Here is an 18029-nt window from a genome sequence, read left to right as displayed (position 1 = left end):
ATTTTAAACAGGTATTTTTAACCTTGAAGCTTTACCTTTCGGCTATTTTAATAAAAATTTAGTTGCATGCTATAATTTCCGACTAAAACTTTGATAAAAATGCGATCGTAAATTTTGATCCCATCGATTTTTGTTAATGATGCGTGAAAAAAGTAATATGTGAATTGTCATGTTTTAAATACTAAAACTGTTGTAAATTTATGTAATAAATAATGTTTTCTTTTTAATATTTTATGGCTATAATAGGATTAATTTTGTAATAAATATTTATAATAATAATAAATAATAATACTTGTCACTTATGATACGTCGCGAATGTTAATACGATGTACGAGATTAATTTTTCGAGTTTGAACCGTTTTAAGTAGACATTTTTGTCGAAACTTGAAGTTATAATTGATATATTTATGTTGAAATGGCATTATGTGCTATTCACTTATCATAAATGGATGCATAAAAACATAAACATATAAACATGTTATGGGTGGTGGTAACACCCATAACATGTGTTCATCAAATTCTTCACGAAAACAATAGAATTTTCTAAAAATATTTCAACGAGTGGGTTAAGTTTATGACAAAATAAACACAATTCAACAGATTTCGTGTAATCTTCACCACACAACCTTCACAGAAGGGGGATTTAATGAGTAAACGAGTCAGAGTTGATTGAATTTTCGTCACTACAAACGACGTTATCCATCCCTCCGAATTAATTTACCCATCGATAAACTAATCTGTAACATCCTTATACTCGCTCCTCACACAAACCCCAAATTTCACAAAGCAAATATCAATATCACTCAACGGAGTTTCATCCAATAAATCGAAATGTATCATCATTAACCTGAAATCGATTGAGAGTACCATCGATAATCCGATGAGTCAGAAATTTTCATTAAATTCTATATTTTATCATTGGAGAATCCATAGTTTTGTATGAAAATATAAAAGAAAATCGTCTAAAGTAGAAAGCGTACTCCGTAACAGTATCATATCAATTAGTTTACATAATATATAAACGGCACTTTGTTTAGAAGGGAAAGAATTAAGAAGATAAATGATCACCTTTCTTGTAATTTCTATCTAAAAACACAAATAGTAATTTAAAAACGTGGGCCGAAATGGTTTCGACCCCATTCCATTGTCGAAATGGGGCATTACCGCAAAACTAAACTAGTCTAAAACCTTTTTGGCAATTTATGGTACTCTATTATTATAGCGCGCGTCTTGCACGTGGCCACCCTCAAATCCGGTCGACGTATCTCGTTTTATATCGCGAGAGTCGCCATTGTTTCGCGCCCACGTAAATATACTTTTGGTATAATATTTTACCGAGAACTGTTACGAAGGAAAAAATTTTCCACCCATAAATGTCCCATTTAAACTACTCGCCCATTTATCATTATTGAATTAAATAATTTTACTAAAACTATTATTTTCTATCGTGGCATCTGGTATATACTCCCTTTCGATAGAATCTGCATAATGAAGGCATTTTCTTTAGTAGAATCTGTGTTATAAATGTGGATTATTTTTTCTTTTGGTGTTACATAAAGAAGATGAAAGCTATGTTATTTTTTGTTGAAAATTCTTTTTAATTAGGCTATGCAATATGTTGATTATTCTTAATTCAGTTTTTAAGAGCTGATACAAATTAGATACAGCGATTAGAAATTCAGGATTTAGATCTCTTTCTAGAGTTATAAATTGCAACTTGGATCCTGAATCCTTACTTTCTACAACTCAAAATCCTAACTTGGATCTTAGAATCTTGAATTCTAATTCTGAATGCTTATACCTTACAATTTAGAATCTCGTCTTTAGAGTCGTTCCAAATTAAATAAACTCATAATTTGCCTTTTTTCAAAGTTTAGAAGCTAAAATTCTAGTCTATAGTCCAGTCCGGAATTTGAATTACAAAAATTTTATGAAGTTTTCTGCAATTATTCTGGATTTTTATTACAGAAAATAGAAATTTAAATGAAAACAGAGGACATGTACACATCTAAAAATAAATATATATTATATAATAAGTTTATATTAATATAGTTGAACAACACAGATTGAATAATAGGACATATAAATAGACAGACTTCGATTAATAATTATAATATGTTAATAAGACGTATAATATTTACTTAACGAAGAATTGTTATACGTTACTTCGTTAACTATCGTAACGAATAATAAACTATTTTTTTTTATTAATATTATTACCATTTTCTAGAGTAGTAAGTAGGATCTACTGCTGAGTTTTGCATTATATTTCTCAGAATAAGTTTACTAATCCCACGACGGACAATGAGGACTCCTACTAGAGTTCTTAGGGGGTTATTTTATAAACTGCATGCTGTGACGAAACGTTTGTTTGGATTTTACCTTTCCCGTTTCGTGTTTAAGCTAATGAATAATCTCAAGGACCCTCGACTTGTTTAGACTACTGTCAGCGAAATTTCAATGCAGTGTATACTCGAGGATTAGATCTGATTGAGAGAATACAATCTGTAGATTTTCTTTATAAAGTATATATTTTTAGNTGTATGATGTTAATTATTTTTAGTCATTTGTCATTATATAACATAAATTAATTCACTTTTAATAAATGCTTTTTTACATTAAATACAGGATACTAGATTTTTATATAATAAAGACTAATGGAAATAAATTTTTCTTTACTTTTACATGAAATTACAACTACAGTTAATACAGTTAACTACACATCAATGGACATTGCGGCAATGCCTCTCAAGATGACTAAAATTAGATCTTTTGTTCTAGGAAAAGCTATGTAAAGTTGGTTATATATGAAAGGAAACTCGAGAATTTATATACAAAAGAGGAGTGATTATAACAAAAATCTATTTTCATCTTTTGTTAATATCTTGTGCTAAACAATAACATTCTATTGTATGCTTATCTGCTGGACAGACAAAAACTGAATATTACCATAATAGATGTGAAAATATTTTTTTCCCTAACAGTTCAAAATAAATATCTATTGTTCTATAGTTAAGGAGGAAGCATAAGTATATATATTTTTTGACAATAATAGGTATTAGATTTTAATCTAAATGGACTGTGCATTTAAGGCTTTTTTTGAGTTGCTTAAAATGTTCATAAGTAGTCCTCAGTAAATGTAATGTATAATGTAAAAATAATTTCATTTTACATTCATTATTTCATTGAACTTTTTACATTTTTGTTGAAGAAATATACTTTTCATTATAAAAATTGTTTTAATGAATATTTAACCATTTTTACATAATTAGAATGCTGATTAAAAAGTTATATCTTTTGTCATGTTAAACATGTTCTGAATGAATTTTTCTATGATATTGTTTCTATGATATTTCAAGTTGTTTCTATGATATTGATCCTTACATATTATTTTTTAATATTTTTTACAGTAAATTTAGTTTCGAGCACTTTCAAACATGGCTTCTCTCTCTCTACTTTGCTGGATCTACTCAGAAAGGATGGCAAAATTATGTTAAGGAGAGAAATATAGTTTAGACAGAGCTCTAATTCGGCATCGTTTATTTCCAAATATCTACAAATCTAACATAAATATGCTTAAATAAGCAGTTCGATTAATTGTAGAAGGCATTTTCTCATCCTGAAAGGCATCTTACCCTTACATCACTACTTACAAGAAAAATTTTTACTAGAAGAAATTCAGTAAGTTTAGTCTAAAGTGCCATTTTTATTAGCTTAATTACATATTTAATTTCGAGCCTTAATACTTATTTTTTCCGAGATAAAATATTTGAAACTTTAGTTATGATAATCTAGTAAATTTTTTTCTATAGCCACTCACTATATAATTCTCTAGCAACTGACCGTCCTACATAAAACTAGACCCTGACCAACCTGTGTTATTTGCACCGAAAACTATCCATCAAAATACATACAATCCTTGTAAGCCCACTTAACCTTTTGATCTATCATCCGGAAAAATTATAGTTACAATTGTGGTTCTACTCAGATAATATCACATACGATTTTTAAGACGTGACTTAAGACACATATAAAGAAATTCCATTATAAACCTATATTTATTATGTTACTGTAACTTGTCGGTTATCGTTTTTTCTAACCGCAATTAAATAGAAACAAGTACAAACTCTTATCGTATCTATGCAAATGGTTTATGTAAGCAAGAGCTGAGCCCCAGTTTGAATTGCAATGGATATACATTTTGTAGTTGAAGCATAATTTTTTTTTTCTTCATCTATAGAAGAAAGTTACAATGATAAATCCTCCAATGTATGACAATGATGGATTGTTATTTTGTAACAGCGGTCATAGGGATCATTTACTATTTGTATTTCCGAACTAACATGTCATTCCGAATTTAGATTGATAAAGTAATGTGTATGCTCTTCAAGGTTACAAACGTTGAAATTTTTGCTGTGTTATATAGGTATGGAGGTTATAAATATATAAATCTTCTCCTTAACTAATAAATAAAACTTTTTTATGAACAGGAAAGGTTTCATTCGGAGTAAAAGAATGAATTAATTTAAGTTACTGGATCTTTCAGGTTATAATTTTATATATCTTAGCTTAAATCCTTATATTTTAGTTATTCTAGAGCTATAAAATATAATTTTCGGATAAATTTGTATTTTTCTTGACTACACCTCGTATGTTTTTGAAAGATAAACTTAAAAATATAGAGAGGAATATACAGTACTTTATGATTAATCTAGAATGTCTCCTTCAAATTAAACATTTTTTAAAAATCTAACACATTTTTAAAGTGAAGCAGACGTAGACTATGGCAGATATTTAAGTCTTTCACATTATTTCAATTTCTTATGTAATAATATAAGCATATTCAGAGAAGTAGGGCATATGCTCCTTTAACCAAAAATTAAAGTGAATGAATAAAATATGACAAAAACCTTTACTTCCTGAATATATTTTTATATGTATGTACACTATTTTGATGAAACGAATGTCTGTAGTAATACTTATACATTAATTGTAATAGCAACATAAAAATTATTTTAAAAAATACGTAGAAAAGACTAAAATGTCTCGATTTTCTCCATGTCGAATCACCAGGAACAACAGTCTTCCATTGCAGAGACGATCTTTTATTAGAGGCTACCCTCTGCAAAAACATTCAAAACGGTCTAAAAAGTTCACAGGTGATAGGCCAATTAAAAAATACACACTTTTTTTAATGGCTGACAAATTTACACATTAAAAAAAATATATAAAAAAGACTAAAATGTTGTCTCTGCAATGGAAAACTATTGTTCCTGGTGATTCGACATGGCGAAAATATTTAGTGTTACTATAGTTGGTTTTTAAATGATAACTAATGAATGCTTTATAAATAAATTCTGTAAAAATATACACAAATAAAACAGAATAGCAAAAATAATCGTGAAGTTAAAACGTATAAAAACAATTACATAAATAAGCAAGAATTTCTTCGACCATTTAAAAATGAAGTGGCAGAATGCCAGATCCTGTTGAACAATTCAAGGTTTATCAAGAAAATAATTTAGAGCAGTTCGTAAGAATTTCGTTGGTACATTGTCTTTCAAGTTTGAAATTCACGATTCAATTTACAAAATTGAATTTCTTAATATTCGAACAATACAATTTACATTCCGTATGACAATTAACTATTGCAGCTAATGTATAAATAATACTTAAAATATAAATTCCAGTGTAGATTTATGTAAATATAACGCTAATGTAAACACAGACTGAAAAATATCTTTGATGCCATCTAGGGACCGAATCCACGACCTTCGGATACGTGCCAAATGCTGTATACAAACCATAATGCAGTTGATTATTAAGATATGTTCTGGATGAATCCCAAAAATGATAGCTCAGTTCTCGTACAGTTATGTCTTTTATACAAATAAAATTGCCCAAAAGTCAGTTAGCGACGGTAAAAATTAAATTTTTTGTCTCATTCGAATATTTTGAGACAATTGCTCTTGTTCAATATACAAATTATTGACTTTCTTAAGAAACTCGTTGAATTACTTGTAAAAAATTCAGTGGCGAGTTATCCTATGGGCAAAAAAGAACAATTGTCTTGGTCCCCACCAATAGATGCCCCAAACCAATCTTTTATAAGAAAATATTTCCCCAAAATATTCTCCCGAAGAAAAATGTGTGAAGTCAACACTGTACATTAGGGTTCCTAATTCAAATTTGCCTGGATCCTATGAAGCTATGGGTTACTTAAATTTTGGTCACATTGTACAATGCCAATAACAGGGTGGTGAGACGGGGACCGATATCGCCCGCTGCCCCATTATGGTTCTGGCCGAATGAGGCAACCTGCATATTTTTAACAAGTCCATTCTATTTTGTTAATATAATGAGCTTGTTAAAAACACCTTCTTAGTGCCCACGAGGAGGAGAGAGTTTAAAAAAAACCCATTTATATTGGTTCTTTATAATACAAACTTTTATATCTAATGGCGTATTGTTGAACACAAATTAGATTTTAATTTAAATGGTTTTAAACGTTAATGAAGTATTTTAAATGATTTTTTTATATTAAAAATATTCAATTTTCTATTTACTGTACTGTAATTAAATAGAATAAATGAAATGAAAGTAAATTCTCAAAGGTTTGTTTTTCTATTGAACCTATTCAATTTTTGTTATAAATCATGATTTTAATTAATATTTTATATTTTAATTCAGCAAAATTAAATTTATCTTTAATTAAACCATAATAAAAACGCCGAATAATTTATTACATCTAGTTTCGGTTTCGTTTTCGCTAATTAGGATTGTTTCGTAAGAGATGGCGAAATTTATGAATAGAAATTACAAAATACGGAAGTATCTACAAATATATAACTGTTTAATTTATTATAATTAGGGAAAATTTAAACATTTTAACTTTATAACTCAACTAGAAAAACAATTTACTGCAGTTCAAAATGTTCGTTTCAATTAAATCTTTGCACGATAAAATTTCTGTTTGGATATATGTTTTTAAAGCTTGTATACCGATTTTAACATAAATTTGACATTGTAAATAACGGATGAATTATAGCGAGTTGTAAATTTTTTATAATGTTGTTGATAAATAAGAAAATATTTACAGTAAATTTTTTAAACGTGACTTGAACGACTTCCTGTTGAAGACTTGCTCATAGAATAATAATAATTACCCGAAGAAATGTTTTTATATTCATTTTAAGAACGTAAATTATTTACATTTTTGTTTAGGACATTATTTACATTTTGTTTTATTTTTTTATATAAATATTATTTGTTAATTCAACATACAAAAGACAAGTCTTTCAAATGCATTTTTAAAGCTTGTTGCTGTTATTTTTCCACAGTTTTTAATTACTGTTTTTTTTTTTTTTTAATAATATGCATTATAGCGAACATAAATTTATATTTTCATTTAAAAATAAAAAATAAATGAGAATTTTATCTAAACCTTATGTTTGTTTTTGTCTTTTGTAACGATTAATTGCTGATCTTTCAATTGAGTTTCTTGCATCAGTTTCCATTCTAAGCAATAAAAGAGTGAAAGATGGTTCATGTGGGAATTGTTGCTGTCACAGTTGATGCTTTCCATTCATTTGCTGTACTTGCAACATTGAAGATCGATTGTTTCGGCTCAGTAGGCGAGGAGTACCATTCTCGAGAGCTCTCCAAAACATGAAAGCAAATCTAATGCCTTCTTTTCTAGCTCATTAAGAATATTTCATACTTTTAGAACTTACGGATGAAAAAATTATTTACAGAAATAAATAAGTTTTTTGTTTATTTGTTTTTAGATATAAAATTAAAGTAGAAGAAAACGTAAACAATTTTAAAATTCACGAAAATGATGCCACGTTCTTGAAAAAAGTAGCAAAATTTTGTGGTTTATGATAAAAATAAATAAATAAAATTAGCGTTAAGAAATTTGTATAAATTTATATCTAAGATGCGTTATTTTTAAATAAATAATAAGTCGTTTATTAATGTTTATTTTCATTTATGTATATATATTTCTGGAATATTTTTCTGTGAAAATATATAAATTTTATTTTATAAACGCTGTAATTAACGTATATAATATAAAACTTTCATTATATTATATTAATTATAAAGCTTTATATTATCACAGTGGCAAATTATCTTTTCTTGAAATATTCACAAAAATCATAGCATAATTCATATTTCTCGCGCAAATATCCAATTATTTATGTTTATAAAAATTGTCTACAAGATGAAAATTCACTTATGAAAAATTAATTACATTTCAAAAATAAATTTACTATGTAAACTCATTTTTAAGTATAAAAAATATATATATAAAAATGTAATGCACTGAAAATTAAAGCTATTTATTATCACAGAAAATTAAATTGTCTTATCACGTAATGATAAATGGCTATTCTATCAATACAGTTTCTACAATAAGATAAACGAGGAAAATAATTTTACAAGATTATTTAAATATTAATATTATAAAATCTATATTTTTTATAATTTCCTTAAGGTTTAAAACATTTCCACTCTTAGTATAGATATTTTTTTAATTAGATAAAGTTTCTCATTGCAACTCTTATCAGAAGATTCTCATCTTAGTTTAACTTCTTGTACATTAAAAATAAGTAAAAAACATAAAACATTCTACAAGAATATTAAATAAAATCATTTTAATTTATCCAAACTTTATTTTTTTTAATTAAAAAACATTTTTAGATTCTTTAGGATAAGATCTAGTCATAAAAGTCTTCATTATCACAAATAAGATGAAATATTTTATCAAGAAAAAAAAATTATGTCACAATTTTTCTGTGGGAATTAGATTAAAATGGATCAATATTTTAACATATCACGAATTTTATCATAAATTAATTACATAAATAAGCTAAAGGCATTATATTATATGATTAATGATAAAGAAGCATACATAGAATGAACAACTTTTAAAAAAACGAGAGTGAAAAATTAGGATCCATTTTTTATCCTATAAAAGTTCATGCATGATTCGATTTAATTATTATTATAGAAATACATATGGTCAATCATATATTCCATACACAACTTCCCTTTAACCTAATTAAAATAACGGCAAATATGTTTCCTGTCTTATAATAAAATTAATTAATATTCAGTTCAGAAGAGTTGTTTTTCAAATCTCTTGACGTTCCCCCAAAGCAAATGTCATCAAAAATATTTTTTTTATTATTATTATCATTATTATTATATTTTAAATTCAATATTTCCTTAAAGGAAAAGCATGCAACTATCCATAAGTTCAATGAGATGTGCGTTTTATCATAAATTTCTAGGATAACCAATTTTCTTTCAGGATAAAAATGAAACGGAAATTAATCTGGAGGATAAATAAATGCGTGTTCCTTACAAATTTAATTTTCTTTCTTTTTTTTTTTATTTTATAAATATAATTTTAATTTACATATCCAGTTTATAAGCTGAAAAGCATTAAAGTTTCATTAAATATCTAGTTTTTCTTTTGTTTTTCTTTTAAAAATGATTTTAATTATTTAGGAATAGTCGTTCGGCTTCTCAGAAATTCAAATTTTCAAATTTGCATAATAAATTATGATTTATATCCGTTTCTGCAACGGAATCTGAAACTTATATTATGCATATTTTCAATGGAGGGGAGGAAGAAAAAAATACATACATTCACACAAAGATGAGAAATATTCACGTGCGGAGTTGTAAAATATTTTTCAGAGGGCGCTACGTGTAAAGAATTTTAAAAGCGCCCTCCCTCGTCTTGAATATGTCGTAAAGCGCCACCTGAAACTTTTTAATTATAAATTTAAATGTTAGAACATTCAGAATCGTTTATGATCTATGCAAATACGTCAAAATCGAAAAAAAATATAACATTTTATTTAAAAATATTTTTAAATAAAAATATTTCCTCGTAAGATAGGACTGTCAATAGAATAATACTGTAAAAAATTTTTCCTTATTTTTAATATTTACCGAAGATATTATTGTATATTCATTTAAGAGCGTTTATCAAATAAGCAAACGAGTTTTGCAAGTAAATTTTTGGCTCCGTGACTAAATGTAGTGAAAAATTGACAGTAAGGTTATACACTTGAACTCACAAATTGTACAATGAACAGAGTTCAATGTCATCAAATCCTGTTTACTCGTTCGTATAAAGAGCAATATATTATATAGCCCCTTTTGTAATAGCTTTTAGAACATATTAACTCATCTCTCAACTTAATAGCTTTTAAATAATATGACACTTTAAAAATAAAATAGATATTTTACAGCAAACAAGCTAAGAACACATCAACATTTCGGCTCCCCCTTTCTAGCAATTTTGAAAATTTAAATTTGGCGCGTTACCAAATTAGCGTGAAGATAGAAGGAAAAGTGAAAAAAAAGCGATCATCCGATTGGATAAGACTCGTTTCTCTCATAATAAACGGCTATTTGATTGGTCTTTTAGCCTGTTATTTTATCTAAATGATCATCCTTGAATTTAGCGACTTAACAATCGAGAAATAAATCTTTAAAGTCATTAAATTACCAAAATGACGTCATTTTTGTATGAATACAATTCTTCATCGTTACTAAATATGCAATTTAAATTTTCATTTGCAAAAGTGACATTAGAGAAATTTATTAGATCACCNTTACTTTAATTAATTAATATAAAGAATATTATTTTAAATCTGATAATTTTGTTTTGAAAATGCTATATTATTGCTATCAATAGTAAATAAATTTTTTAAATTTTTCTTTTTCTTTTTTTTTTTTATAATTTTGCATTGAAAAATTTGAAAAGGCATCCAAAATTTTAAAGTTATTTTAAATAAATTGTTATTGTTTTTAGTACTAAATCCTTATTTTGATTAATTATATCCCAAATCTTGAGTACAAAATAAAGAAAATATACGGTAGTTTTAAAATACAGCGGGCTCTTGCTAATCCGACTATTCCTCGCGCACAGGAATTCCGGATTAGTGAGAGTGACAGATAACTGAGTGTATAAGACTAAAGGTAATAAATGAAATGGCTCGTCGCCCTTCCGTTTCTGATTCTTTTTGGAGCTGTATTTTGTTATTGTTAAATTACGCACAGGGATTATTTATTTATTAATGTTACAAGTATAGTAAAGCGTTTAAAAAAATAATAAACGTGAATAAGAGAAAGATATTTTGATGGGGATATACCGGACAATTGAGAGGCCGGATTAGCAAGTCTGGTGTAAAAATATTATAATAAAATTTCAAAATAATATATTTATCTCTATTTTCTTTATCGCATTATTATAAGTAAAGAAAAATTTCAATGCAATGATAAATTATAGTAAAATATTTATTTTGGAAGATAAAATAAAACATTTTTAGAATTAATTTTAGAATAAAATTTGTTAAAAGAAAAAAAATCATTATTTTAAGTAAATAGTTAAAATAAAATCATAAAAAAGCAAAGCATTTATAATAGATTCGAATATTTACATATAGACGATTAAAGCTCTTTTAGGTCGTTATAATATTCAAATTTCTCGAAGCATTATGTCCTAAATGTAGTTTTAAGTAAGCCTTCTTTTGTATGCAAATACTACAGGTTATTACTGGTACAAGGGCTAGTTTATCCAGATTTTTTTAAAAATATATTTTTAAATTAAAACTTCGGAAATTATTTATATATTCATGTTTAATTTTCTTGAAAGCATTTTCCGTTTATAAATTACGAAGTGTAATTTATTCTACAGTTTTATCATCGTCAGGAAAAGAGCTGATAATGTATTCATTTTCGAAGTATCACTTTGATGTATATTTTTTAAAATTAAATTTTAAAAATAAATAAATTGTTTATTATTTTATATATAATCGAATGATGAGATTTTTAAAAAGAAGTTTACACTTATTTAATTTATTAATAATTAAGAAGTTTATATAAGTTAAGATGTCAAGAGCATCTTTAACCATTTTTTAATAAGCAAATTTGTATTTTGATAGAATACATTTTAAAATATAAAATTAATCACATAACTCATTGATTTATTTAAAAAAATAATAAATAAAGTATATTGTTTAAGCTTAATTTAATACGAGCAAGTTGATGATTCAATAAAATTTTCTAAAATATTTTTTTCATATAAGAATTCAGATTTAAATTATAAATTTTAATTTTTTAAATGAAATATAGATTATTAAAAAGAAGAGATATAGAATGCAATTCAAGTAATTTATATTTCTTGAAAGGATTTTTAAGTATTGAATTAGTTCACACACTTTTCTCTGTATGCTTTAATTTATATACAAGTTATATCTATTAATCTTTATTTCCTTTTATGGTAAAAACCATTGTAAATTGCTAAGTAATTCAGGTGGGTGGTTGAACTGGTTTTTAAGTCGAGGAAAGATCATCCTACATTCGACTATTAATTGACATCATTAAAACAGGAATATTATTCATGAAAGTTAATTTTTTCATGAATGAAAAATAAATTTAAAAAAGTTTTTTTAAGTATAATAAACTTTTAAACAGTTTTTTAAATTGAGTAATGATCAATATAAAGTAAAACTTGTAATTTTGTTAATGAACAATATCAAGTATTGCTTTGTACTCATTAACTCATTGCTTAAGATGTCATTTTTCTTTAAACATTAATCCTAACGTACAATAGAATTATAGGTTTGTATACATTATCTTTACTTTTCAAGTATTGGATCGGTTATCCTCTTTGGATCGATGGCCTCATATGTGTGTGTGGTGTATATATATTTATATATGTTTATATATCCTAAAAGACGGCCTCATTGATTAAAGGAAGTTACAAGAGTAGAAAAATCATTATTAAAAAGATATTAAGATAAATACGAGCTTTGAATACGTTTCGAGTATCATCCCTCTTGGCATTGATGTTGTACAAGAAAGAAGGGGGATGTTAGTGCTGTAGTAGTGATGTTTATTTCTAAATCCGGTTACTATGTTTACGCAACTTGTCCTGATTTCGTCCCTGTTAGCCCCAGGTGAATCTAAAGAATCCCGCTCATTACGTATCTGTGGTTATCTATAGTCAAGACATGCATCTCAATTAAGTTTAGTACATCCCCGGTCATTGTATCCATGTTAATTCAAACAGTATCTCTGGATAAAAACTAATTACTGTTTATGACTCATCTGTATACTTTTCGAAGCCATCACATTTCATTTTTTTTTATTTTAAATGTTAAATAAAATTAGAGGACGAAACCTAGTGAACTTTTGAATAAAGCTATAATTCTATAAAGCTTTAATGCATAAATCAGGGTGATACTTTTGATATTACTTTAATTAATTAATATAAAGAATATTATTTTAAATCTGATAATTTTGTTTTGAAAATGCTATATTATTGCTATCAATAGTAAATAAATTTTTTAAATTTTTCTTTTTTTTTTTTTATAATTTTGCATTAACAAATTTGAAAAGGCATCCAAATATAAATTAAATTAAATTTTAAAGTTATTTTAAATAAATTGTTATTGTTTTTAGTACTAAATCCTTATTTTGATTAATTATGAAATTTTGAGTACAAAATGAAGAAAATATACGATAGTTTTAAAATACAACGGGCTCTTGCTAATCCGACCATTCCTCGCGCACAGGAATTCCGGATTAGTGAGAGTGACAGATAACTGAGTGTGTAAGACTAATAAATGAAATGGCTCGTCGCCCTTCCGTTTCTGGTTCTTTTTTGGAGCTGTATTTTGTTATTGTTAAATTACACACAGGGATTATTTATTTATTAATGTTACAAGTACAGTATACTAAAGCGTTTTAAAAAATAATAAACGTGAATAAGAGAAAGATATTTTGATGGGGGTATACCGGACAATTGAGAGGCCGGATTAGCAAGTCTGGTGTACAAATATTATAATAAAATTTCAAAATAATATATTTATCTCTATTTTCTTTATCGCATTATTATAAGTAAAGAAAAATTTCAATGCAATGATAAATTATAGTAAAATATTTATTTTGGAAGATAAAATAAAACATTTTTAGAATTAATTTTAGAATAAAATTTGTTAAAAGAAAAAAAATCATTATTTTAAGTAAATAGTTAAAATAAAATCATAAAAAAGCAAAGCATTTATAATAGATTCGAATATTTACATATAGACGATTAAAGCTCTTTTAGGTCGTTATAATATTCAAATTTCTCGAAGCATTATGTCCTAAATGTAGTTTTAAGTAAGCCTTCTTTTGTATGCAAATACTACAGGTTATTACTGGTACAAGGGCTAGTTTATCCAGATTTTTTTAAAAATATATTTTTAAATTAAAACTTCGGAAATTATTTATATATTCATGTTTAATTTTCTTGAAAGCATTTTCCGTTTATAAATTACGAAGTGTAATTTATTCTACAGTTTTATCATCGTCAGGAAAAGAGCTGATAATGTATTCATTTTCGAAGTANTAATTATTTGGTGTTGTTGTATTTATTTTATTTATTTTGTATGATTAAATAAATAAATATATTTATATATATTTATTTATTAAATAACTCACAACAATTAATATAAAATGCTTATCCATAAACTTTATGCAAATTATGATGCATTGTACAAAAAAAAAATTACATAAAATATATTTTACAGAAATAAGTATGCAATGTATAATTTAGCGACAAAAATAAAAATAATATTATAATTTGACTATACAATAAAATATATGACGTGATAAAAAAATAAAATTTCTATTTTTTTTTCTTTCCTTTTTAATAATTCGCTAAGAAAAAATAATAAAAATTAAAAAAAATGTCAGTCCGAAGTGCAGTTCGAGTGTCCAACTCGAATTTAATCTTCAGATTAAAATGTTCTATGACATCAATTAACCGAAGTATTGCCATTTTAATATCCGAATAACTTTTTTTTATATCATCATTAATATTATTATTACTGTTAATTATTATTATTTTTTGCAATTTACAAGATGCAGAAGTTAGAATTTATGAAAAATTGGTCCCTTTTTTGAATAGAGATGATGGAAATCACAAAGAAGAATGGCGTTTCATGTGCAACGATAGGTGGTCCGATCTAGAAAAGGCTCTTTCGCATAATCTGCACTGAAATGGCCTATCACCCGTATGTTTTCGATAATGTCGTGTTAGTTCGTCAGATCTAGCAAATTTCCAGCCGCATCCTTTCCACGTACATTGATATGGTTTCTCTCCGGTGTGGGTTCTCAGATGAGCCTTCAGATGAGAACTCTTTGTATACGTCTTGCTGCAACCTGGATGAGTGCAGGTGTGCACAGTCACTTTCCTTCTGGTCAAATTCCTCCTTGGTCTTTTCGGTTTTTCGGCAGGTGAGGTGGTGGCTGCGTAAGAAACTCGTGTGCTTCTCGTCGATAGGGCTTCTGCAAGGTGGGGTGATGAAGGAGGAGTGACTACTCTCAAAACTGTTGATACACCAGTTGTGGGTTGGGACGGAGAATTCTGCTGTACCAGAGTTTCTGGAGAAGCTGGTGGTGACATCTGATTGCATACCGAGGATGTATATGTATTCCATGTTATGCTCCCTGTTTGGGCACAGGACGGCAGACGTTGAGACGATGTTTTGTTGATTGCCTGGCCTGATCCTTCGTCGCTATATAAACTGGTGGTGTCGGAATTGAGAAATAGATCAAGATCTTCGTATCTGAACGGTGATGGTTGTTGGACTACTGTCTGACCCACGACCAGAGCAGAAGTGACAGGAACCAATGGACGTCTGTTAGAAATTTCTTGAGAACCGGGCTGAGATTTTTGGGCATTTTCAGTTGGGTGCACTTCCGCCAATAAAACACTCTCTATATCTTGCCACATCTAAATAAAAGTAATATTTAAAAATTAAAAAACGGTACTCTACAACATATTTTTAAATAAAAACTATTGATATTTTAAACAACTGTAATTAAAAAGGGGGATGGGAGAAGAAGAATATGTAAAGCGTTGGATCTATGCCAATCATTACAATATAAATTTATACATATAATTATATCTGAATTGCAGAATAACTATAGTTATTACTATATTTAAGTGGAGTTACATAGATATAAATACAATAAAGGAATTTGCATAATAAAAGAAAATTATGTCGAGTTATTTGTTATACGAATCCTGTCAAATTAGTAAAAATAGTTTTACACTTAAAACAAATTTTATACTAGATATAGATGTACTGTACTATTCATCATATCTTGTACAAGTAGTAACGCATAATAAATATTTATATTCCCTTTTTTTAAACGACACGTTCTTATAAAAATAGTACAGATTTTCACACTAGAATAAACTTTTAATTTGACAGGAAATATTTTAGTTTTATTTCTAGAAGTTGCGAAAAAACATATTATTATTCAGAATCTCCATTAAAAAATATTTAATGTGTTGAACTAGGATCACACCACAGGAAATGGCGTCATCTTGACAACCTGTTATCAAGGTCAGACTGTTTTGTAGATAGACAAACAGACAAAACCATCTGTTTGAGTGAGGACATATCAGAAATGCTGGTAGAAAGTTAATTAGTCCTTGGCAAATCTATATGAAGAGAAATGTCTATGAATTATAATGATACTTTATTTGTTTTTTTATTCCAAGGTTTTCAATTGTAGTTTACTTTACTTAAGAGTTACATTTAAAATATAAAATCATATATTTACTGAATATTTCAAGTACATCTGTATGTATATATTTACTTTAGTACCCATACAACTGTATACAACTACAGAATGATTTCCTGCTTTTAATGCGTATATTTATATTTTTAGGGAAATTTTTTAAAATCTATATTTGTATAATAGAAAGACATTCAGGATATATATTTTATCCTTAATAGATCAAAATGTAAGATAATTAAGATAGAGAAAAATTAGGTTAACTTTGAAGAGAATTTTATAGAAATAATTTATCCTAAAGCAAGTGTAGAGGAAAATAATTCATAGATTCATATAGAAATCTGTTAGAAAAACAAGTAAAATTTATATCTATTAAGATGAATTCACATAAATTATTTATTTAAAAAAATATATTTTCATTGTTTAAAGTGAATTATAATGCTTAACTCATAAAAATAGTAGGAAAATTTTATTTTATTTTCTTAAGAGTAAAGAAGGTAAAAATCTAAAAATTGGATTAACATATTTATATATAAAAAATAAATTAAAATAATTATAAAGTTATATAAAAGAATAAATATAAAATTATTTTACAGTTTTTAAAAATGAATTGTAATTTAAAACATAAAGTCAAATTTATAAAAGAATTATTTATTTATATATTGCTTTTTTGAAATTTATCATTACAGATCATTTTTAAAATTTAAATAAAATATTTCCATGAATCATGAAAAATTTTTAAATTAAATTATTCTTACAATTTATAAATTAAAATTAACATAGTAGTCTGTAAATTTAAGAAACATATTTTAATACCATTTAGTAGAAAGTAATTAAGAAATAAAAAAAATAATAATTGAAAATTAGGAGAATAGGTCATCAATGAGAATGAGTTCAATCATAGAAGGATTCAGTTTTTTCTCTTCACTTTAGAGATTCGTATCTATATTTTTCGATAACATTAACAATAAAAATCATAAATTGATATAGTTTTTTCTCTATTTTTTCTTTAGAATGAATTGTTCCACTTTTCCATTCAACAGTTTTTTCTCTACTATTAAAAAAAATACATCTGTTGCTTTCTCACAAATCAGTAGTCGATGAAAAGTTTATCTAAAAGACTTATCCTATTGATAAAAGTTTATTCTATTTTATAAAATAATCTCGTGAGAACCTTTTAAAGAATTAACAAATCTCATTTTGCACATTTTATCTTATTTATTACTAAAAAAAATTAATAATGATAATTTTTAGAGCATAACTAAGCTTGTCATAAATGATTCAGAGCAACAAAACAAATGTTTCTCTCCTCTAAAAATACAATTTAATATTCAAACTAATAACTTAAATATATTTAAAATATTAATTTAAATATTTAAAAAATGTATTTATATATATATAGAAATTTCCAGCCGCATCCTTTCCAC

The 18029-nt window shown here is 26.4% G+C and overlaps 1 protein-coding gene across 1 annotated transcript in view; it reads right to left on the bottom strand.

The window, feature by feature from the left end:
* Positions 1–14542: 14542 nt before the first annotated feature.
* Positions 14543–18029, bottom strand: part of LOC111633315 (Krueppel-like factor 4) — a 13376-nt gene continuing 9889 nt past the window's right edge. The window contains exon 2 of the mRNA XM_023377859.1: positions 14543–15808. Within this exon, the coding sequence (XP_023233627.1) occupies positions 14993–15808 (816 nt within the window). The 3' untranslated portion in view covers positions 14543–14992. The remainder of the gene's footprint in view (positions 15809–18029) is intronic.

This window comes from Centruroides sculpturatus, unplaced genomic scaffold (assembly GCF_000671375.1).
Source record: "Centruroides sculpturatus isolate CEXI.00-Female unplaced genomic scaffold, Cexi_2.0 scaffold735, whole genome shotgun sequence".
Lineage (NCBI taxonomy): Eukaryota > Metazoa > Arthropoda > Arachnida > Scorpiones > Buthidae > Centruroides > Centruroides sculpturatus.
The sequence above is the reverse complement of the archived record's forward strand: the minus strand, read 5'-3'. Positions and strand labels throughout refer to the sequence as shown.